Source organism: Hemiscyllium ocellatum, chromosome 4 (genome assembly GCF_020745735.1).
Source record: "Hemiscyllium ocellatum isolate sHemOce1 chromosome 4, sHemOce1.pat.X.cur, whole genome shotgun sequence".
In the NCBI taxonomy this organism is placed as follows: Eukaryota; Metazoa; Chordata; class Chondrichthyes; order Orectolobiformes; family Hemiscylliidae; genus Hemiscyllium; species Hemiscyllium ocellatum.
Window position 1 is genome coordinate 122977909 of NC_083404.1, and position 25421 is coordinate 123003329.

The 25421-nt window shown below is 38.1% G+C and overlaps 1 protein-coding gene across 2 annotated transcripts in view; it reads right to left on the reverse strand.

Moving 5' to 3' along the window:
* Positions 1 to 1812: 1812 nt before the first annotated feature.
* The window catches only part of dennd3a (DENN/MADD domain containing 3a), a 109651-nt gene continuing 86042 nt past the window's right edge, over positions 1813 to 25421 (reverse strand). For both annotated transcript variants that reach the window (XM_060823811.1, XM_060823809.1), the window contains 8 exons: positions 23068 to 23166; positions 16164 to 16303; positions 12688 to 12848; positions 12365 to 12507; positions 11222 to 11340; positions 10179 to 10316; positions 6500 to 6690; positions 1813 to 2754 (listed from right to left, as the gene is read on the reverse strand). In XM_060823811.1, the coding sequence (XP_060679794.1) occupies positions 2742 to 2754; positions 6500 to 6690; positions 10179 to 10316; positions 11222 to 11340; positions 12365 to 12507; positions 12688 to 12848; positions 16164 to 16303; positions 23068 to 23166 (1004 nt within the window). In that variant the 3' untranslated portion in view covers positions 1813 to 2741. The remainder of the gene's footprint in view (positions 2755 to 6499; positions 6691 to 10178; positions 10317 to 11221; positions 11341 to 12364; positions 12508 to 12687; positions 12849 to 16163; positions 16304 to 23067; positions 23167 to 25421) is intronic.

The window sequence follows — 25421 nt, forward strand, 5'->3', positions numbered from 1 at the left end:
TACATTAAGGACAAAAGGGTCCCTAGGGAGTGAATAGGGGCCCTCAAAGATCAACAAGGCAGCCTTTGTGTGGAGCTACAGGAGAAAGGGGAGATACTAAATGAGTATATGCATCAGTGTTTACTGTGTAGAAGAACATGGAAGATTTAGAATGTTAAGATAAGAATTTCTTATATTAATTTGTGCGATTAATTTATCCACTTTATTGTGAATGCTCCAAGCCAGAAGACGTTTTTTTTTAAAAGACATTCTCAGTTCTGTTCCATTTTCTTGCACTGTGGTCCTGTTCTAATTTTGGAGGCAAAAGTGAGGAATGCAGATGCTGGAAATCAGAGTCTAGATTAGAGTGGTGCTGGAAAAGCACAGACAGCATCGAAAGAGCAGGGAAATCAACATTTCGGGCAAGAAAAGTTTGCTCTTGGATCTCTGCTTGTTTCTTATTTCCCGTGCTGTCTTCTGTTTTTGCTGTCATTTCCCTCTATTCCATTTCTGTGCATAGATTCCAATCTCCCTATTATTTCAGTTTAAACCCTCCTAGTTCTAGTCCTGCCCAGGTGCAACCATCCAGTTTGAACTGGATAATATATTGGTGCTGAGTTCGCTGCTTTTCATCATTTATATAAGTGATTTGGATGTGAACATAGGAGGTGTAGTTAGTAAGTTTTGCATATTACACCAAAATTGGAGGTGTAGTGGACAGTGAAGGTTACCTCAGAGTACAATAGGATCTTTATCAGTTGGGGCAACGGGCTATGGAGTGGCAGATGGAATTTAATTTAGATAAATGTGAGGTGCTACATTTTGGAAAGGCAAATCAGAGCAGGACTTGTGTAGTTAATGGTAAAGTCCTGGGGACAATTGCTGAACAAAGCGACTTGGGGGTGCAGGTTCACAGTTCCTTGAAAGTCAAGTCGCAGGTAGATAGGATAGTAAAGGCAGCATTTGATAGGCTTAGCTTTATTGGTCACAGCATTGAGTTTAGGAGTTTGGATGTCATGGACAAGACATTGGTTAGGCCACTTTTGGAATATTAGTTGTAATTCTGGCCTCCCTCCTATTGGAAGGATGTTGTAAATCTTTTCTGAACCTTTTAGAGTTTCATAAGAATGTTACTAATGTTGGAGGATTTGAGCTATCGGAAGAGGCTATTTTCCATGGACTATCAGACGCAGAGGGGTGACCTTATAAAGGTTTATAAATTCATTAGGGGCATGGAGAGGTTAAATAGACAAAGTATTTTCCCTAGGGAGGGCAAGTCCAGAATTAGAGGGCGTAGGTTTAGGGGGAGGGGAAAAATCTAAAAACGGACCTAAGGGGCTACTTGTTCACACAGAGGGTGGTACATGTATGGAATGAGCTGCCAGAGGAAGTGGTAGAGGTTGATACAATTACAACATTTAAAAGGCATCTGGATGGGCATATGAATAGGAAGAGAAGAGTTTAGAGGGTTATGGGCCAAGTGCTAGCAAATGGGACTAGATTAGGATATGATATCTGGTTGGTATGGCCGAGTTGAACCAAGGGTCTGTTTCCGTGCTGCACATCTCTAGGACTCTAATCAATCACACAGCTGTTAGCTGTGAACGGTCTTAGTCATTGACAACTGTTCACTAATCCACAGTCGAATTAGCCACTTGTAGGGAAAGTGGTTCTTTCTGTTCTACCACTCTCACAAAATGCAACCGAAATCATCTCATTTGGATTCTACAAAATGCCATTAGCAATAGTCCAGAAATTCAGAGTCGAGCATTTGCTTCTGAAACGAAACAAAAAAGATAGTAGTATGTCTTTATTATAAGAGTTGTATTTATTAAAAATATGCAATATCTGAGAAATACAAGTATGAGATGACCAGTGCTGCATTAAAGAAAAAATTAATGTACAAAGCATTTTGTATTTATATAACAATTTCAATTTAACATTTGTGAAAATAAAAACCATTTTATATGACCCATTAAAGAAACTTATTTTGGTTTTGATCACTCACTAAATGCAGCTAATTTTGCTTAGGTTTACTATCAGTTACATTGTGGTTTAAAAAAACATTCTATTTAACAGCTTAACTATCTGAAATAATGTACTGTAACAGGTAATAACAAAAGTGTAGTAACCTCTTTGATAAGAAAAGAACAATCCCTCTGTGGGTAACATGTTAAATACCTTTTTCAATTATGACTTCAATAATACTCCTGGGATAAAATTTATTTTTATTTATTAATAACTGACATGAGTTCTTTCAAACTACTAAAATGCGAATAAAAAGCCTTTTGAGTTGCGTTTAAAAAATGGAATATTGGTGCTCGCATTGGGTGATTGAGCAATATAACAAACACTTTACATATATTTGTTCTAACAATAAAAACATATACAGCATGAGAAGAGAGTGCTGACTAGTTAGCATAGAGATGCAGCAAGATCTTTTAAATGTCAGTCATAATGAGCTGATTAAAGGCAGGCAACATCTGAATTGTCAGTGCAATGCCATAGGAAATGGAGCAAGAATATATCACAACGACATCAGAACTCACATATCACATGAATGATGATTTGATGCGGGTAGTCTTGATACGTCCTCTCACAATGTCTATTCATGAGCTTATTTTGCAGCAAATGAAACTGTTACAATTAAATGCATATGTTGGCCATTGAATGTAGGCTTGTGGCAGATACTAGCACAGAATCCATTGGCAATTTTTTTAGCTAACACATCAAGGAAAGGGATCTTGTTTGATGCCTCCTTTTCAACTGGTAAACCTAAGCGCAAAATGGAGTTTACTATATTGAGTAAAGAATCTTTGATGCAGCTACAGAGTCAAACATTGCAAACGTGTCACTGACTGTTGAAAGTGTTCAAGGGGTGGAAGATTAGTCATTATTCGATCAAAAGGGCGCATTATTAGAACTGAAATTTAGCTCGACTACATGATCTATCAAGTTCATGAGTTTGATGGAAACAGATTCAGACACTGGTTGCACTACATTGCCCAGATATAGTGATAAAATATAAATGGGAATGGTTTCCTAGAATGGTAAGTAAGCTAGCAATGTCAACAGAGTACATGGACATAATACTGCTCTTGATAAGTGTATGTTTTGCAGGATATACAGTAATCTTTCAGAACGTATGTGGAAAACGAGAATTGGCTGCACTAGCTCACACTCAATCATTTGACCAATTCATGTTCTGCACAATTACATCATAGATAACGGTGTAAAGGAACATTACTTTGGTGTGTCTCGGGCAGCTCATATGACATGATTTGTCCTCCCAGGTCACCTTATCCAATCATATATATCACTAGAAAGATCATGAGCCCACCAAATGTCTTTGCAACTTGCCCTCGAGAGTAGTCTGTATGTTACAAGAAAAAGAGAGTTACAGAGACAGCCAAAACCCTGTTGTTTCACCCTAACCAACCAGAGTCTACCTGCCTAGTATGGAGTATGAGTTTAATCAGCTAAGATTGATATTTACAAAGTCAACCATGGACCAGTAAATCAGCACTCTAATTTCATGCTATATTAATTTTTGGTTTTTTTCCAAGTCAGTTTCTTGCATTCCAATTCTGATTAATGCAAGGTGAAAATCTTCAACTGTATCTCTCTTTTTAGCAATGCTTAATTCTGTACTACCAGGCAATTATCAATTTTAAAAAATCAGCATGACTTTTACCAAATGCTGCATTTCTCGTTCACTGCATGTTTTAAAAATTGTAATCTCTCTGTGCCAGGCTAAACATTTACATTAAAGCAAAGACAGAAACTTCATAACACTATAAAGATATAGAAGCAGAAGCAGACCATTTGGCTCATTGAGTCTGTTCCACCATTCAATGATGTCATGGCTGATCTGATGATCTCAATTCCACTTTCCTGCCTTTCCCCCATAACCCTTAATTCCCTTATTGATTAAAAAATTCTATGAGCTTGAAATATATGTAATGACCCAGCCTGGTGGTAAAAAAATTAACAGGGTACATGAATAGGAAGGGTTTAGAAGGATATCGGGCAAGTGCTGGCAAATGGGATTAGCTCAGACTGGGAGACAGACATAGGGAGAATGTGCAAACTCCACATAGATAGTGGCCTGAGGCTGGAATTGAACCCAGGACCCTGGCACTATGAAAAATCAGCTCTAACCACTGTGTGACTGTGATATCCTGACAGAAGAAATTCCTTACATTTGGCAATAACTAGGTGACCTCTTACTCTGAAATTATGCCCTCTGATCCTTACGTGGTGAGGCCACTTTTAGAATACGATTCTGGTTGCTCTTCTATAGGGAGCATGGTGTTAAACTTGACAGGATGCAGACAAGATTTCCAAGGATGTTGCTGGGATAGGACAGTTTGAGTTACAGGGAGTGAATAGACTGGGGTGTTTTTTTTCCCCTGCAGCGTTGGAAACTGAGTGGTGACCTTATACAGGTTTATAAAATCATGACTGGCATGGATAGGGTGAATAACCAAGGTCTTTTTCCTATGGTGGAGGAGTTCAAATCTAGAGGGCAAAGGTTTAATGTGGGAGGGGAAAGATTTATAAAAAAGGACGCGAGGGGTAACCTTTCCATGCAGAGGATTGTGTATGTATGGAACAAGCATGTACAATTACTGGTACACAATCCTTTATCTGAAAAGCTCCAAAATCAGAAATTTTTTTGTGGAGTGTGGAGTATCATTTTGGGGTACAAACAGGTAACCTAATTCCACACCCACTCGAACCACATCACTCAGACATGACATGGCAGTTTGGCCCAGCATTGGCAGGCATCAATTCTGTCTCAACCTTCATGCTATTCACGTGTGTTGCTGTTAGGCAATTTATTTTATTTCACTGTGAAAATGTCATTTATTCCAAAATCTAAAAAATTCCGAATTCTAAGAAACAACTAGCCCAAAGATTTCGGATAAAAGATTGTGAACCTGTACAACATTTAAAAGGCAGCTGGATTGGTACATGAATAGGAAGGGTTTAGAAGGATATCGGGCAAATGCTGGCAAATGGGATTAGCTCAGACTGGGAGACAGACATAGGGAGAATGTGCAAACTCCACATAGATAGTGGCCTGAGACTGGAATTGAACCCAGGACCCTGGCACTATGAAAAATCAGCACTAACCACTGTGCAACTGTGATATCCCTTTCTTATGGTGTTATGTCAAGTACAATTAAATCAATCACAGGATCATAATAGGTTTACTGATTTGAGTGGGCAGGGATTGGGAATGATATAATTTTCTTTGGAAGATTGAGGTAGGTGGGTTGTTTTTACTTAAGAAAAATTAGTAACAGTTGAATAATGTTCTGCAATTAGCACCCTTTATGTGTTAAGCATAACATAACAGATAATAGATGCAAGGCAGTGAATTATATTTTATACCTATATTCAGATTAATTAAAATATGTCTGATCAAACACATTAAAATTTATAATAGACACATGGAAATAATGGAAGTATGCGCTACAGGCAGTGAGGTAAAATCAGAAGTTTTAGACAATCGCCCTTCAACAGTTAAAGTTCAAAGCTCAAAAAACTGCTTGATGTTGTATTGACATTTTGTAGTTTTCAAAATACTTGCAAAAAATATTGGTGTTTTGTTTCCCTAGGCAACTGAATTGATCAGAAAAATATTTTCAGATCTTTTCATTCTATTAGATAGCACTACAAACTTGTAGAAAAAAAAACATTGAAAGCAGTTCATTAATGATATATTAACTATATTACATCTAATCTTCAAGCTCAAGTTTGATTTTTGCTTTTAAATTGCAATTAATTTCTTTTTATAGCCTTTCTTCACTTTTTTTTAAATTCCTCACTCCCTTTATAAATTATTAGTTTGCAGAGTGACCACTACAAAACCCTTAGTAACTGCGAATACATGAAAAATACAATTGAGTAATAAATTCCAAATTTACACATAAAATTGTTCCAATTAAATACTAACAAATAGTATGCAGAATACAGAAAATCTGAAATAAAAACAGTTTTTCGGTCATTGTCCTGAAACATTTCTCTCCACAGATGCTGCCTGATCTATGGATTTTGCATATTTGGCAATCTGATTACCTTTTCTTTGGTTAATTTGATATGTGAAAGGTAATAGATATATATGATTCGGTCAAAAAGTAGTGGAGTAGAAAGTGAGTTATGGTCAATTGCGCAATGGAAGTAATACAATTCAAGTTAACCCAAATCATTCCACTCCAGCACCAATTTAAAACTTTTTCTGTCTGCACTATGTAATTTCAAGAGAAATGAATCAGTGAAAAAAATCAAATCCATTCTTATTAGTGCAGATTTGTAATGATTCCATATAAAATAAAAATATTTTCAAGTCTCACTGTTGCATGCATTAAGTAATTCTGAAGTACTATGTTTTTGTTTCAGACATACTTTGAAAAGCATTATTGAACAGATGGGCCAAAGTACAGAAATTGCATGCTTCCCTCAAATAATCAAAGTTCAACACAATAAAAGGCATTCCAAGATGATAAATTACCCCACATTCCAGATGGCAACTTTCCCATCTTCTTTGCCAGCACCACTAACAACATATTTGTCTTCAATACTGCACAGTGCTCGAACCATGTCTACATGAGCCACCAGTTCCTTTTCCACACGGCATTTGATTGTGTCTACCACATAGATTTTCCCTCTCATTTTGTCTGATCCTTTGCCTCCAATCCAGAGCTGAAAGAGGTTTTTAAAAATTATATGTTATTAGTCACCTATATTCCTTTCAACATAGCATTAACTAGTTCCAACAGAGAATCATTAGCAATACCTAAACTCTACATTTTTTTATTAAAGAATTGTGATTTTATCATACAATATTAAATTTCATTATTCGCAAGTAGAATTTTACATGCAGAAAACAGTCAAATACCTCATCTAATCAATTGTTTTTGTATTTGAAACTGCTAAAAAAGTAAATCTAACAGTTAAAAATATTTCTCTACAAACCAAAGGGGAAAAAAAAAGTGGGATCCAGATGATATTTGACCCCACAAGACCCAAATGATATCTTCTAATCAACCTGTTTAGGTGTTATTACACACCACTAGCGCACAGGACTCTAAGCCAGGCCTTCTGGCTCAGAGGTAAGGAAACTATCACTGTACCACAAAAGCCCTCGATAGCCAGCTTAAAGCAATACTATTAAACCAGCTAGTAGAAGATAAATCAGCAAACGAACCCTACCAACATAATGATAACCTGCATGTACATGATAAAGGAACACAAGATTGTTTAGACCACTGGAGGTTCTCAAAAGGGGAGATATTTCCTGATGCTTTGAAATAAAGGCAAACCAACATGAATTCTTTAATCTGAATATCAACATCTTTTCTCCACCAACACTCTACAACACCATATACACACCCCTTTCCCCAACTATAGCATAAATGCTGCCCCTTCCACACTTCACCAGCTCAGATGAAGAGTCATTCAGCCTTGAAAACATTAGCTTACTCTCTCTCCATTGACGCTTTCTCCATCATTTGTTGTTTTCAGTACAGATTCCAGCATCTGCAGTAATTTGCTCCTACATGAATACTGATTGTCTGACTTGCTACAGTCTCTGATGCTATTTGTCTTTGAGAGGGGTTATGAAGAAGAAAATATTAGTAGAAGAATGATTATGAATCTACACTTAGTGCCTAAATTGAATGTGGATGGAGTTGGAAGGCATTTTACCTCAAATTGAGAAGATTACCTGGCAGATGAGGTTGCCAAAAGAGGTTACAAGATATTTTGACAGGTATAGCTAGGGCAGTTAATGCCAGCCTGTCAAAAGAACAATCTGCAGTGTGAGAACAGACAGGCAATACTTAATGTTTATGAGCTTGTACCTGAAGCTTGGCAAATTTAATTTATGATGACATGAAAGAAACATCTGGAATTTGTAGGGGAGAAAGACATGTTTTGGGATTTATGGTTTGGATCACTTAGAGAGAAAATTGAGAATGTAAGGCAAATTTTAACATAGGAAGAATTCAGAAGGGTCCTGAGGCTGGGTTATACCCATAACATTGACTCCTCCACCTCCTGATGGTGCCTGGCCTGCTGCATTCTTCCAGCCTCCTGCCTGACTATTTAGAATTCAGAAATAGCATTCCTACGGATTTAAAAACGTATTTAGATGAGCATTAGGTCGCCTCAGAAAAGCAGCAATGCTAGTTGAACCTATGGTATTTTGCAAAGGCAATAACAAATGGAGGCTCATCCCAGAACTCTGAATTCATGTTGTTTAAGAGGGATCTGTGTCTTTCTTGTCAAAGTAACAGAGTATCTCTGGGTTCAAATTCGCTGTGCTGTGGTGAATTTTATTACACAGAGTTGGGTGATGGCTTGAGAAGTTACTAAGAGTGTTCTGGAAGTGGAAGATATAAGTGGAAGTGGATTATTTACAACCTTTGGCTACAGCTAAGCAGAGTTAATTAGCAGATACATTGAGGACAGACTTAAAATTAGGAGTCCATAAGGATAGATACCTCAAGTGCTTATACCGCGTTTACAATTGGTAGGAAGCAAATCTGAAACTCGGATGTCACAACTGAAATTAGCTAATGTACAATTAGAAATTTACAAAAATGACTTAGAGAAATAAAAGATGCAAAATTGAGGAGAAGGAAAAAGTTATAGCACAATGGAAAGAGAGGAGAAAGAAAAGCAGAGAGAAATTAAATTAAGAAACTTTAACTCCAAGATATTAAGAAGTTACAGGAAATGAGTTAGCCAAAGAAAAATAATAAAAAATAAAGAGATAATTTGGATTATTCTATTTTATCTAAATTTCTTTTGCAACAGAATTCTAATTTATGTTTTAGTGAGGAACCACTTAGTTAAAACCAAACTAAATCAAACGTGATTTATCAAGCCAGGTCTCTGAGTGGGATCAATTTTCCAGTAGGACCATCTGTAGGGATCATAACACAAGTTCATGCCAAACCATGGCCTAACACATGCAGCAATGGTCTGGTATGATTAACTTGGTGTGAATACAGGCAGATCTTTGGATGGGTTCAAGATAACAGATAGATGACAGAGTAACAGAAGACAGGGTTAAGATTAGGGTTAGGGTTATTTAAAAGATATTTAAATTTTTCAGCTTTATCTGTTAACACCAGTGCATGTGGGCTGTGCATTTTAATAAGTGGGTGGTAGACAGAGATACTCTCCCTCCTGGCTTCCCTCACTCCTCAAATGCCTCCTTTCTTACATCCTCCTCACATCTCCTCATTTCTCTCCTCCAGCCAGCCCACTCCTTAACCCCATCAAGCTCCATTTCATTATTGCGTATCTTCTCTTTGCATGTGCATCATTGAATTTTTACACATTGTTGTAGTGGGTCTGGAATCGTGTGGAGGATGATTTCTAGAGTAGTGCATACATGCAGTTGTTCACAGCAGACAGTGCCAACTATTTCATGATTGTTGCAGACTAGGCTCGAAGTTTGTGATATAGGTACAATCCTGGTATATATTCTAGAGCCAGTTCTAATTAAAAGTTCAGAAGACAGTTGAGAATTGTCAGGTGCCTTGCAAACCTGGCACAGGATATCTGGTACTTCTACATGAATATAAATGTTTTGTGCTTATTTGAAGGTAGCTGGTTAAAAGAATTTTTTTAACATGAAGAAAATATCATAATATCATGAAGAAAAAAATCAGTGGTAGAACTTGGAAAGTATTACTTCCAGCACTTAGGCTAATTTATTAAAAATCAATTTTAAAAATCCAAAACACATATACACATTAGTCAATACATACTAAAAGAAAGAATCTGAGGAAAAAAAATCTATTCAAAATTTGAAATATTATTTAATTTGATTTTTTCAATACTTTGAATATGCTTGCTAATTACTTTCAACAGTTTGTTAAAAAAAAAATTTAAACCATAAAACAGTGGACTAACAATAAGAGCCAACATCACACCAGAGCTTTTACTCATTCTGGTAAAGAGATTAAGTGGTGAGAAAATTACAATAGTTTTGGTTAGTTAATGCCAGAAAAAAATATGGCACATTATAGTTGACAACAGTAGCTCTGATTAAGACTCAACAAGGCAGTACTGAGAAAAATGAAGTGTAATAATTTGAATTCCATGTTATTTAGAAATAATATTACCATGTAATTTCCATTCCATAAATAAACTTGAAATTGAAGTTATGTAAATACCTGATTTTTAACACGGATCATACAATTAATGCTATTGCAGGCCTGAAGCTGGATATTCTGCAAGGGTTGTGACAGATCTTTCAAATCCCAAATGCAAACTTCTCCTTTATCAGCACATGCTGTCACCAACTGATTTTCCTGAAGAGAAAATATATGAGCCAGTCACGAAAATGAAACAATACAGGTCACAGGTTTTATTTGCTTGTTCAACTTAAGAGTAATCTCAGAACACTTGTTCAAGACTCCTGCTTCTGTTGCTACAAGTCCAGTAATCAAAAATATATGTCTGCATATAAAATGCAGAAGTGTCACCTCCAACGTACTGACTTTCTCAAAAGTAATGCAGTTTTCTCATAATTTCACAGCAGGGAATAGGTGCCCATTTTCTTCAATTAAGTGTTTCCAATGCTGCAAAGTTTATGCAAAATCACTACTATCAGCAGGGCCATTTTTCCAAACATTAACTGTATTCTTCATTTCTTTACTCTTTTTTGAAATGAGCAAGGAATATTTTACTCAACTATAATATGTATTTCGAATACAAAAAAATGCTATGTGTGCTAGAAATTTGAAATAACACAGAAAATGTTAGAATTACTCAGCAGGTTCAAGCAGCAAATGTGGAGAAACAGTTCACATCTGACCTTCCAAAAGGGGGTGAGGTGAAATTTCTACCATTTGACAAATTATCAACCTTTAGAAATCCACCACATTAAATACCTGTTCCGATCTTCAAAAAAAAAACGAAGCTGGGGTTTCCAGAGAGTAATGGTGGTCTGTACTCTCCACGAAGCCTCAATACGTACTATACAAAGCACTAGAGAAACTTAGTAACTCTAGTAGCAAAGGTACAGAGAGAAATGGAGTTAACTTTCCAATTTCAACGGGACTGGAAATATTTGCTGTAGTTTTCTCTCTCTCCCTAGAGATGCTGTAGACCTGTTAAGTTTCTCTAGCACTTTTTGGTTTTACTTCAGATCTCGAGCATCAGCAATATTTTGTTTTTAGTTTTGTGGTATCAAAATGTAATTGTTTCAGCCTACCTCAAGAAAGACAAGGAAACTGCTAAATTGGACATAACTCCCTTTTGGATTTTCCAGTAACGTCACTTTTCGCAACAGCTGTCCATTTTTTTTCACTTCCAGCAATGCGTCTCCTATACCTAATAGAGTCAGGGCAGACAAGCTTGAAATATTAATATCACAGACAACCATTTAATTTGATAGAGTTTTTTGGGGGCATAATAGAGAGCATTAATGAGGGCAAGGTAATATAAACATAGAGTCTCAGAAGGCTTGAGGTAGGGCATCACCCAACAGGTTTGTTAGCAAAGTTGAAGCCCATAGAATAGATGGGACAATGGCAGCATGGAGTCTGAATGAACTGAGCGACAGGAAACATTAGTGTTAAACTTTTTTTTTAAATAAAGGAATTTATACATAGGAGATCAAAAGCTAGGAAGCTATGATTTGTTTAACAACACTAGCTCAGTCTCAACGAACAGCTTTTGACATCACATTTTAGGAGGGACCAGAAGGCTTTAAGGAGGATACACTTAAACAAAGAGTGAGAAGAGATTTGATAGAAGTGTTCAAAATCATGAGGAACTTCAACTGAATAGATAGGGAGAAAATGCTCCCATTGGGAGAGGGGTCAAGAACCAGAGGACACAGTTTTAAAATGATTGGAATAAAGAGCCAAAGGTAACATGATAAAAACTTTCTTATGTACTGTAATTTGAATCTGGCTTGTACTACCTTAAATAGTGATAGATACAGGTTCAACCATGGTATTTAAAACAGAATTGAATAAAACCCGAATGGAAAAGAAAAACTCGCAGGGATACAGAAAAGGGCCAAAGAGCGGAACTCCCTAAATTTCTCAGCATCAACCTAAAAAGCCAAACAGTGTCTTTCTGCATGACAAAGTCCACGATTAAGTAAAATCCATGTAAGGCATCGAATAGAAGGAAACATTCCATCATATAAATGGATAGTCAAAAAATGCAGGATGCAATTGTTAAATAAACCTGACTGTTACAACACTGAGGAAATATATTTGGTTTGCAGTTAAATACTATGATCTTCTGTGCAATTTAAATAAATCTATTATCTATACATGTAATTTTATCTTGTTTTAAGAAACTGGAAAAATTTAAAGAAAATCAAAATATTGCTATTACTTACAACACCAGAGCATAGAATTGTGAAGTTTAATGGAAGTTAACTTGTGGCAGTTGGACAATTGAAAATTAGTCTTTATCTCTAATGTGTGCACATCCCAGCAAATGACTCTTCCATCGAGACTGCATGAATACACTTGCTTTTGACTAGAAATACAAAATCTTTATTATTTCACTACTTAACACAAACTAAATCAAAAGATGCTTACTCAAAGCATGCTCTATTAATTCATACATTATTCATATCTTCTCTTCAAATATCATAATTTCAAAGCTCTAAATCCAATTTCTAGACAGTAAAGAACTTATTTGTTTGAGCTACAATACCTGAACTTTGAGCACTTATCCTCCAAGACCATGTCGGTGACATCACTGAAGTGTTCAGTCAGTTGCTTGTTGCAGGACATGCTATGAGTATTGATAATGTAAACAGAGGAATCTTGTGAACCAACCCAAACTTGGCTGAACTCCACTGCCAACATACAGTTCTGAAAATAAATCAATAACAAAACTGGCTAATTTCAAGTAATAGAAATATCAAATTGTAACACAATTCATAAGAGCTCTTAAATAGGAAGACATATTTCAGGAAGTAGATTTTATACCAACTATTATCACATTCTATACTGCACTTTTTGGACTGCAATGAAAATTACTCAATTTTCTCACTCTTATATGATCAGTAAGGTATCCCTCCCTGCCCAATTATTCACAATGTTTTCAAATAGTATTTCCCAAAGCCAGACAGTCTACATTGCACAGTAGTTATGGAAGTGGCCCTCGAAATTATGAATGCATTGGTGGCCATTTTCCAAGATTCTATAAACTCTGAAGCACTTTAGATTGGAGGGTAGCTAATGTAACCCTGTATCTTAAAAAAAAAGTTAGTTAGAGAGAAAACCAGGCATTTTAGACATGTCAGGCTGTCATTGGTAGTGGGGAAAATGCTAGAGTCCATTGTAAAACATATAATGGCAGAGCTCTTGGAAAACACTGACAGAACCAAACAGAGTTAGCATAGACTCATCATGCTTGACAAATCTACTGGAATATTTTCAAGGATGTAACTAGTAGAGTTGATGAGGAGGAGCCAGTGAATGTGGTTTAGTTCAACTTTTAAAAAGCTTTCAACAAGTCCCACATAAAAGAGATTAGTGTGGAATATTACAGCAAATGTGATTGAGAGTAGGGTATTGAGACGGACAGAAAGCTGGTTGACAGACAGGAAATAAAGAGTAAGGATGAACAAGTGTTTTACCAAATGGCAGGCAGTGACTAATTGGATATTGCAGGGATCAATACTAGCTTCCCAACAATTCACAATATACGTTAATGATTTAGATGAGGGAACTAAATGTGATATCTCCAGATTTGAAGTTGACACAAAGCTCGGAGGCCGGGGGGGGGGGGGGGCGGTTGTGAGGAGGACGATGAAATGTTTCAGTACAATTTGGACAAATTGAATAAATGCCCAAATGCATGGCAGATGCAATATAATGTGGATAAATGTGAAGCTTTTGTAGCAAGAAAATGTGAGTACAGGAGCAGGATATTTTGTTTCAATTATACAACACATTGGTCAGACTACACCTGGAATACCGTGTGCAGTTTTGTTCTCCTTATCGGAGGAAGAATATTCTTGCACAGAGAGAGCAGCAAGGATTTACCAGACTGATTCCTGGGATGACAGGATTACATTTGCTGGAGTTCAGAAGAATAGGTGGTGATCTCATAGAAACCTATTAAATTTGAACAGGATTAGACAGGAAGGCTGTTCCAGATGGCGGGGAGTCCAAAACCAGAAGTCACAGTCTAAGGATACAGGAATATCCATATCTGAGATTACCAGAAATTTCTTCACTCAGACAGTGGGAAGCCTGAACATGGCACAATTTCAAAGAGATGTCAGAAATAGCACTTGGGGCTAAAGGGATCTAAGAAAATGGAAGAAAAGCAAGAACTGGGTTTGAATTGGATGATCAGCCATGATCATAATAATGACAGAGTATGCTCAAAGAGCCCAATATTCAACTCCTCCTTCTATTTTCTACATTTCAGTGTAACATGTTTGTACAAGAAAGGTTTCATTCAAAAGAACGTGATAGCAATTTTAGATCCATTTGAATTGACATCCAACGCTCAAATTATAATTTAGAACAGAAATGTGGAGACATTTCTTCAGCCAGAGTGTGGTGGGTCTGTGGAATTCATTGCCATGGAGTGTAGTTGAGGCCGGGACGCTAAATGTCTTCAAGCCAGAGATTGATAAATTCTTGATGTCACAAGGAATTAAGGGCTACGGGTAAGTGGAGTTGAAATACCCAACAGCCATGATTAAATGGCTGAGTGGACTCGATGGGCCGAATGGCCTTACTTCCACTCCTATGTCTTATGGTCTTATATCAACAAGGTATTCAGCAGACAAGATACTGTCTGTTTTGCATCCCTTCCAGACATTTTCAAAACGTCACACACTTGACACATGAAATCAAATTCTTCCAAGAAGTATTCCAATCAAACGCATGTTTAAGTAAAATTTTTAGACCAAACTTTTTTTCACTCAGTAGTTTATGGGATTGACTTCTACATGGTTATTGTTTTTTAGCAGCTTATTTTCAACTAAAGACAGTTACCAGTACATTTAACATGGCTAGCCAAAAAACAGTTGCAAGTTAATAAAGAGTCAATGGCCTACTGGCATTATTGCTGGACGATTAATTCAGAAATCTAGAGAGTGTTCTAACAGGACCGATGGTGGAATTTGAAATCTAGACTTTTTTTATTGAATTAAGACGATGAACACAAAACCACTGTCGATTGTCAGAAAAACCCATCTGGTTCAATAATATCCTTTAGGAAAGGTAACTGCTGTCCTTATTTGGTCTGGCTTATGTAAGATTCCAGATCCACAGCAACATGGTTGACTCTTAACCTTCCTCTGAGTAATTAAGAATGGCCACTAACTGCCAGTGACTGCCACATTCTGTGATTAAATTTAAAATAAAACACTGGTGCCCACACATTTATAGTTTTTCTCTCTCTGTTATTAAAGAGCCTGCCCCCAAACCACAGGAGAGAAAGCATTGGCTGGGCCAGTGATTTCAATGCTACTCAGGAACTGGGAAAGAAAACCAGAAGGGCTGCAGTAATAGAAAACGTCACATTGACAGCTTCCAGACTGTGATTTAAGTCTTTGAACATCAGGATTGCATTAAACTTTGCAACAGCACATGTTTTCTGTGTGGGTTGAGGGCAATAGTTTAGATCACAAGGCCCAGCCATTGTTTTAATGCTTGGTTTGGAAGTTGGGCCCTATATCTTGTCTCGATGAAAGATGCTCTGATCTGCAAGTTGTTTCTCCTAAAATTCAAAATCAATCTTCATTCATCCTGCTTCAATGATAAACAACACACTTCATTGACAAGGAATATTGTGATTAACTTTGTTCATTAATAATAAATTGAGAATTTTGATGTGATTGGAGGGATTGTACTTTGGTTGTGATATTTTTGGACATTGATCACTGAAAATCTCAGGCCAACGTTTATACGAGATACTTGGAAAACCAGAAATTTTTAAGCAAACAAAAAATAACATGGAAAATTTCAGACAAGTTTATATGGTAACCTAGTGCCAGTTGTGAATAGGGGAATCTTTCCATTAATCTTAACACGATTGGTTAAGTAAAAGTTCAGAAACTGCACATTGTTATGTATCAGCAATGCATTTGCCAACGTTTTTCATCTGATACCTAATTTGCCCTCAATGCCTTTTCATATGTTTTAAAATATGTTTCAACTCACCAATTTAGAGTTTCCCACTTGAATACAATGCTGCTGAATGGACCACGTTTTTGCATTAAACAGCACTACTTTACCTTCACTTAATGCACACCATAATATTGGATTTGCATTTTCATCCTCTTCTAGATGTACCAGATGACCTAGCAGAGTAAAGTGTGCAATTTATGATTTAGTACATGACTGATAGATTGTAAAAAAAACAAGAATGATCCTGGAATAGCGAGAAGCTTTTGCAGATGAGAACAAACTTCAACCATGTTTTATTTGGTCGAGAGTGTGGTGCTGGAAAAGCAGGTCACGCAGCATCCAAGGAGCAGGAGAATCGACATTTCAGGAATGAAAGTCCTCACTTTCTCTTTTATTTGATCCAATCAAATCTGCTGTTGAAAGCGGTTATGATCCCTTGCCAAACTGCTAACTTTACGTAATGATTCTAGAGAGGACCACCAATTTCCAGGCCAGTTTTAGCATATTGCGCCCATAGGTGTTAGCGAATTTTGAGAAGATTTGTAGCTCAGGTTGAGGTTCTGGATGTAGGTTTGCTCACTGAGCTGGAAGGCTCATTTTCAGAAGTTTCATCACCATACTAGGGAACATCTTCAGTGAGCTTCCAGACGAAGCACTGCTAGTGTTTCCTGCTTTCTGTTTATATGTTTGGGTATCCTTGGGTTGGTGATATCATTTCCTGTGGTGACATCATTTCCTATAGCGATGCCATTTCCTGTTCTTTTTCTCAAGGAGTAGTATATGGGATTCAAGTCAATGTGTTTATTGATAGAGTTCCAGTTTGAATGCCATGATTCCAGGAATTCTCATGTGTGTCTCTTTTTGATTTGTCCTGGGATGGATGTGTTGTCCCAGTCGAAATGGTGTCCTTTCTTATCTGTATGTGAGGATACTAGTGAAAATCACACATATAGTGTAATCAAAAAGAAAGGGTACCCAAAGAACACAGTCTGCCAATTTCTCAGCAACAAACCCAAAAAGGCAGACAAAACGCGTGCAGAAAGCCTAGCCACTCTCCCCTACAAAGACATCTCAGAAATGACTCCCAGACTTCTCAGACACTTTGGCTTCATGGTAGCCCACAAACCTATCCAGACACTAAAACAGGAGCTAATGATCTTGAAAGACCCTATACAGACAACAAGCAAAACTAATGTCATTTACAAAATACCTTTGCAAGAACTGTAACTAACACTACATTGGACACACAGGCAGAAAACTAGCCACCAAAATACATGAACATCAACCAGCCACAAAACGACATGATCCTCTCTCACTAGTATCCTTACATACAGAGAAGGAAGAACAGTACTTCGACTGGGACAACACATCCATCCGAGGACAAGCCAAACAGAGACATGCATGAGAATTCTAGAAGCATGGCATTCCAACTGGGACTCTATCAATAAACATGTTGACTTGGATGCCATATATCACTCCCTGAGAAAAAGTATAGGAAGTAGCATCACCGTAGGAAATGATGTCACCACAGGAAATGACATCACCAACCCAAAGATATAAACAGAAAGCAAGAAACACCAACAGTACTTCGTCCGGAGGCTCACTGATGATGTTACCTAGTACAGTGAACAAAACATCTTAAAATGAATGTTTCAGCTCAGCGAGCAAACATACATCCAGGACCACCTAATATGTTATGATTTGGTTCAGGACCAATCATTTTCCTTAAGGTGAGATCTAGGGAAGCCATAAGATTCCAGTTTCGAGCTAACAACAATTCTATACCACCTACGAGTTAGAACAGTAGTACAATCTACAATATATGTATATCTTTTTCCCAAAATTCAAAAAATGTAGTATACATGATTAATGCTTGAAAAGCCACCTTGCACATTAAATGGCAAATGCAATCAACAGAGATTTCATGAATTTACGTAACTCCCTCCATATTGGAATGATACAGTGATCATGAAACTTCACAAGGAGTTGCTACTTTTCATGTTTACTGATCTGGCCTTGAAACACTCTCTGAAAAGCTAGACTTAAATGAAACCTTCCTTGAAAAGCTAAAGGAATGAGAAAGAATATCTGCACTAAATTATGTTCATGATATGAAGCTTGAATCCTGCTAGTTCGACTTGTCACAAGTACTTTTTTTTGTTTGAGTTAAGCTTTATAGTTTTCTAAATGTACTAAATATGCAAAGGAGTATCTGTAAAATTTGTATCTAACAAATTGTATCCATTTTGAGTCATTGAGTCACACAACATAGAAACAGACCCTTAGGTTTAACCAGTCCATGCCACCATAATCCCAAACTAAACTTGTCCCACGTGCCTGTGCTTGGCTAATATCCCTCTAAACATTTCCTATTCATGTACTTACCCAAATGTACCACTTCCTCTGGAAATTCATTCCACACTCTAACCACTCTGTGTTAAAAAACAAATGCCCCTCATGTATTTTTTTAAAATCTTTCTCCTTGCACCTAAAAAATATGCCCTCTATACCCACTACTCTAGAGAAAAGACACTAGTCATTCACTCATGACCATATAAACTTCCATAAGGTTCCTCCTCAACCTCCTTTGCTCCAGTGAAAAAAATTCCCAGCCTGTCCAACCACTCCTTATTTAATTTTAACAGTAAGCAAGCATGGTCATTGAAATGTAATGTTCAGAGTACATTCATTCCAGGAATTGTTGTGTGGCAGCATTCAGTTCTACTCATATTAGGGAAAGGGACCATTTGCAAGGTTTTTCAATAGATCACTCAGGACTGTTCAGGGTCGCTAACAGAAACTCAAGGGAATGGGAACTGAAAGTCAGTGAGAGTGTGAGGGAGAGAAAAGAGACTCTATATTAGAAGTGTTGCCTTTTAGAAGTACCACATGAAAGGTAACTGAACAACAGAAGTTCTTGGTCGGGGTGTCCTGGAGCAGTTGGTTAGCTATGTGTTGGGACTAAGGGAAATCAAAGAAAATAAAGCACTATCCAGAAGTGGGCTGTTGAGCTGTAGTGCTGCAAAGGTAACTGAACAACACCAAGTCCGTGTAGTTGGACACCATGTGAGAAGCAATCAAGCAGAGTTGGATATTCCTGTGCTTTTAGAACTCAGGTCACATTCTAGCAGTTATTTGGCAGCTACATGTTGAGTCAGGGATTAGAAAATATCTTGGGAGTTGTGGTGACTTGCAGGAAAGTGGGTATCATTAATAGGTCAGTGTAGTTAGGAGTGCGTATTGAAAAGCTACCCAAACTGAACAAGAATAGAGCTTAAGGAAAACCTTGTTGGAGTTATGCCTGTGTTTAATTGTTGCAAAGTAGGTTTAGAACCTAGAGATAGACTCACAAAAAGGCAGCTGATCAAAGTGAACAACAGCAGCTATGGAACAGTCCATGACAGAGAAGCTCAAGCTATTTGCCATATCCTATGACTAAGGGAGCAGAAACAAAGGCCATTCCAAGGGAGACAACAGGGTGAGAGAGCGTCAGATGGTTTTACTGGGACTTAGGACATCAACGTTGTAGGGGTGGATCAAGTATATTGATAGTAGCAAATCTTATCATTCTCCACTCAGTTTCTTCAGAAACTAGATCTAGAAATTTAAAAAAATAATATTTTGCTGATTGCAGTGTAGAGTCATCGGGTCATACAGAACAGAGACACACTCTTTGGTCCAACCAGCCCATGCCGAACATTATTCCAAACTAAACTAGTCCTATCTGCCTGCTCCTGGCCCATATCCCTCTAAACTTTTCCTATTCATGTACTTATCTAAATGTCTTTTAAACAATGTAACTGTGCCCGCATCCTCCACTTTCTCGGGAAGTTCATTCCACAAGCGAACCATCCTCTGTGTAAAAAATGTTTGCCTCCTGTCTCTTTGAAACCTCTCCCCTTTCATCGTAAAAATGTGCCCCCAATCTTGAAATCCTTCCTCCTTGGAAAAGACAACTACCCTTAACTTAATCTATACCTCACATTAAGACCATAAGACATAGGAGTGGAAGTAAGGCCATTCAGCCCATCGAGTCCACTCCGCCATTCAATCATGGCTGATGGGCATTTCAACTCCACTTACCCGCATTCTCCCAGTAGCCCTTAATTCCTCGAGACAACAAGAATCTATCAATCTCTGCCTTGAAGACATCTAGCGTCCTGGCCTCCACTGCACTCTGCAGCAATGAATTCCACAAGCCCACCACTCTCTGGCTGAAGAAATATCTCCGCATTTCTGTTCTGAATTGACCCCCTCTAATTTTAAGGCTGTGTCCACGGGTCCTAGTCTCCTCGCCTAACGAAAACAATTTCCTAGCATCCACCCTTTCCAAGCCATGTATTATCTTGTATGTCTCTATTAAGTCTCCCTTTAATCTTCTCAACTCCAATAAATACAATCCCAGGATCCTCAGCTGTTCCTCATATGTTAGACCAACCATTCCAGGGATCATCCGTGTGAATCTCTGCTGGACACGTTCCAGTGCCAGTATGTCCTTCCTGAGGTGTGGAGACAAAAACTGGACACAATACTCCAAATGGGGCCTAACCAGAGCTTTATAAAGTCTCAGTAGCATAGCGGTGCTTTTATATTCCAATCCTCTTGAGATAAGTGACAACATTGCATTCGCTTTCTTAATCATGGACTCAACCTACATGTTTACCTTTAGAGAATCCTCGACTAGCACTCCCAGATCCCTTTGTATTTTGGCTTTACTAATTTTCTCACCAGTTAGAAAGTAGTCTATGCTTTTATTCTTTTTGTCAAAGTGCAAGACCTCGCATTTGCTTACGTTGAATTCCATCAGCCATTTCCTGGACCATTCTCCCAAACTGTCTAGATCCTTCTGTAGCCTCCCCACTTCCTCAGTACTACCTGCCTGTCCACCTAACTTCGTCTCATCTGCAAACTTCGCTAGAATGCCCCCAGTCCCTTCATCCAGATCATTAATATATAATGCGAACAGCTGTGGCCCCAACACTGAACCCTGTAGGACACCACTCGTCACCAGCTGCCATTCCGAAAAAGAACCTTTTATCCCAACTCTCTGCCCATCAGACAGCCAATCCTCAATCCATCCCAGTAGCTCACCTCGAACACCATGGGTCCTCACCTTGCTCAGCAGCCTCCCGTGTGGCATCTAATCAAAGGCCTTTTGGAAGTCTAGATATACTACATCCACTGGGTTTCCCTGGTCTAACCTACTTGTCACCTCTTCAAAGAATTCCAACAGGTTTGTCAGGCATGACCTCCCCTTACTAAATCCATGTTGACTTGTTCTAATCAGACTCTGCTCTTCTAAGAATTTAGAAACCTCCTCCTTAATGATGGATTCTAGAATTTCACCAACAAGCGAGGTTAGGCTATTTTATAAACAACTATCAGGTCACCTCTCAACCTCCTATGCTCCAATGAAAATATTCCCAGGAGAAAGTGAGGATTGCAGATGCTGGAGATCAGAGCTGAAAATGTGTTGCTGGAAAAACACAGCAGGTCAGGCTTCAGGACTCCTGAAGAAGTGCTCATGCCCGAAACGTCGATTCTCCTGCTCTTTGGATGCTGCCTGACCTGCTGCGCTTTTCCAGCAACACAGTTTCAGCTCTGAAAATATTCCCAGCCTAACTCAAACTTTCCACACCTGACAGCATCCTGGTAAATCTCTTCTGAACCCTCTCCAACTTGATAATGTCATTCCTATAACTGGGCGACCAGAACTGGACACAGTATTCCAAGTAGGAATTCTTTATCCATCCCTATATTTATTGCTCCTGACCATTCTCTCTTGAAGGCTGGAATTTATGCTGGAATTCAATTGTGTCAACGATCCTTTTGTACACCATGTTATGATATTGCCTGGATATCGACACTGGTTTTTTGCAATAAAATCATTCCTTTTCATCACAGTTCTGCTGATTTGCATGTATATTATTAAAATGCAACATAAAACCACAGAAAATGATGGGCCATCAAACCAAATAAACTTGTTCAATCTTACAAGGTCAGACAAGATTATTTGTTCAGTATTTTTGTTCACTAAGAAAGAAGTACCATACACCTAAAGGAATGATGCCAAGGATCTGGTACAGATATTGTCTAACTGTGGGTCTCCCACTCTCACGGAGGCTGCTGGGCAATTAAAATTACAAGCTCTCCCTCCTTTGAAGATTCAAGAGTGACTGTGGAACATTCACTTTGGTAGAACAGCCCTGGCATCAGCTACAAGACCTAATGACATGCAGGCAACTTTTTGTCTTGCCGAGGTGCAATTGGTGCAGCCTAAGGAAAAAAGCTCAGAGACCTGATCATTATATTCAACAGGATATGCAAAACTGGCAGGTGAAAAGGAACTTTGTGTCTGCTCTTCAAGCTCCCATCCCCTACTGATGCCGACCCTTCTCACGGTCTTCAACGCCACCTCATCCTAGTCTGTGGTCACACCCAACTTCCCAGCATCAAAACAGGACTAAGGTGGAGAAATACATAAGAGAAGCATTGACCCAGAGAACCTCTGGCACAGACTTCCTCTCTCCTGATGAAATCAGTGCCAATCCATAGCATCTGCAATGGTGCATATGCAGTGCAGGTTAACAGTTAATCACAGTGCTTTTAACTTAAAATCGAATGCAGTAAAATAAATATGATTGCATTAAGATTTAACTTTAACGATTTTGTTCGAGAGACAAACAGTCTCAATTTGAAGATTTGCAACAATTTGTAAATTTCCTGTTGATTGCAGTCAAGGGGCCTGAAGACTCAGAGGATGCAGGCTCATTAACAGTAACATTTGACTTTTTTTTTCATGTTATTCTGAACATCTGCAGTCAATTTCACTGGAGTAATGACAACAAGCCTAGCATTTCTATTACCATTTCAAAATCAGATCTATTATCTCAATTATGCAATGCCTACTAACAAAATAATAGACTCTTATTCTTACCTGGTGTATATAAAAGTGCATTCACAGCCTGAGGACTTGTTTGGCCAGCAGAAGGGTTTACCTTGTGTTTCAAAGTTTCTGAAGTTGTTTTTGGAAGCACTAGAAAAAATTCAAAGTACAAGTGAAATTGGACACAGAAGTCTAATAATTAGAATTTGATGGCCAATAAACAAAAATTAGTAATACACATAATGGGAAAACAAAAACATTGAGTATTTTTTATTATTCATTGATGTTTTAGCATTGCTGATTGGTCCAGCACTGATTGCCCATTCGCAATTGCCCTTGTGAAGCAGATGGTGAGCTGTCTTATTGAATTGCTGCAGTCTATTTGGAGTCCACTCACAATTCCCATCAGGGCGGCAATTCCAGAATTTTGACCCAGCAACACTGAAGGAATAGTGGCATATTTCCAAGTCAGAATAATGAGTGGCTTACAGGGGAACGTGTAGGAGGCAGAGTTCCCACGATTCTGCTATCCTTGTCCTTCTAGGTGATAATGATCATGAATTTGTAAGGTATTGTCTAAGGAGCTTTAGTGAATTTGAAGTGACAAGCTTCTGGAATGTTGTTGGAGCTGCGCTCTTCCAAGCAAGTGGACAGTATTCCAACACGGTCCTGACTTTGACCTGGATGGTGAACAGGCTATAAAGGAGTCAAGAGATGACTTGCTTGCTGTAGAATTCTTAGCCTCTGACCTGCTCTTGTAGTTTGTATGGATGGCCCATACTTCAGAATGCTACTAAATGGTCACAGACTTCTTGAATAAAAAAAACTATAACACACAGCAATAACAGTGTCTGCAATAAGCTGTTAAGGAACGAAGGCAAGTTGTTACACGAGATTCAAGCAATTAGCCATATCTTAGTGAGATTATAGAAACAAAACTGCTTTGACACCTGCTTGATAAACTGGATGCTTTATGACTACAAAGGGCAAGGACTGCTCCGCAGATTTTAAAGAGTTAACCACAGGAAAGCTGCGTCTTCAAACAGACGGACAGTCAATGCCAAATATAATAATAAACAAAGAAATTACTTTTTATACAGAAGTTAGCTGCAGTCTTCAAATAACTTGGATGAAAGAAATCATCAATACATCACCTCAAAGACCAAAGAGTGAAAATCTATATAAGAATCAAATAAAAGGACAATTCAACAGCAGAACTTCAAAGATCAACACTGCACAAGAATAGAGCCCTGGACACTTCCAACCTCAGCATCAGCATTGGTTGAGGTCCTGGCCAGATTTTACTGTTAATTCGGTAATAGCTTGCTATCTGTCAGACCAAACCTGGCCTAAACAATCCACTTCTTGCTGCATTTGGATATGGACTGCTTCAGTATCTGAAGAGTGTCAAATGGTGTTGAACACTGTGCAATCAGTGAACATTCCCACTGCTGCCCCTTTAATCAAGGGAAGGCCATTGAGAAGCAGTTGAAGATGGTTAGGTCTTGGACAGTAATCTGAGGAATTCCTGCAGAGCTGGGAGGATTGATTTCTAACAACCATAATTATCTTCCCTTGTGCCAGATATGTCTCCAACCAATGAAGAGTTTTATCAATGATTCTACTTTTGTTAGGTCTCCTTCTTACCACACTCAACAAATGTAGCACTGATATCAAGTGCAGTCACTCTCACCTCACCTTTAAGTTTGAACACATGAGAACACTATACCCATTAACTATGTAGTCTCTGCATGTGGCAACTGTGTGTTTCAAGATTTTTAAAAATTGGGTATTAGCCATTTTCTTCAATTTAGTTCATAAAAATGGGCACAATTTCCTCATGAATTTGAGTATACTGTTTGTGAATAAAGATGAGCCTGTCAACATACTAACATTCTGGAAGACATTTCTATAGGGATATCTAGAAAAGAATCCACATTATAGAAGAGGTGGTGCTAGAGGTTTTAAAATGCATATAGGTAGATAAAACTCTGGAACCTGATCAAGAGTGTCCTAGGATATTGTTTGAAGCTAGGGAAGAAATTGTGGGCACCTAGCAGAGATATGTGTATCATCACCAGCCATAGATGAAAGGCCAGAATACTGGAGAACGGCTAATGTTGTGCCATTATTGAAGAAAGGCTGCAAGTAAAAGTCAGTGAACTACACACCAGTGAGCTTAACATCAGCGGTGGATAAGTTGTTGGAGGGGACTCAGACACAGGATCTACATGCTTTTGGAAAGGCAAGGACTGACGAGGGATAGTCAACATAGTTCTATGAATGGGGAATCTCACAAATTTGATTGAGCTTTTCTTTGAAGAGATGGCCATAGTAAATGAAGGCAGAGTGATAGATATTGTCTACATAGACTTTAGCAAGGCCTTTGACAAGGTTCCCCATGT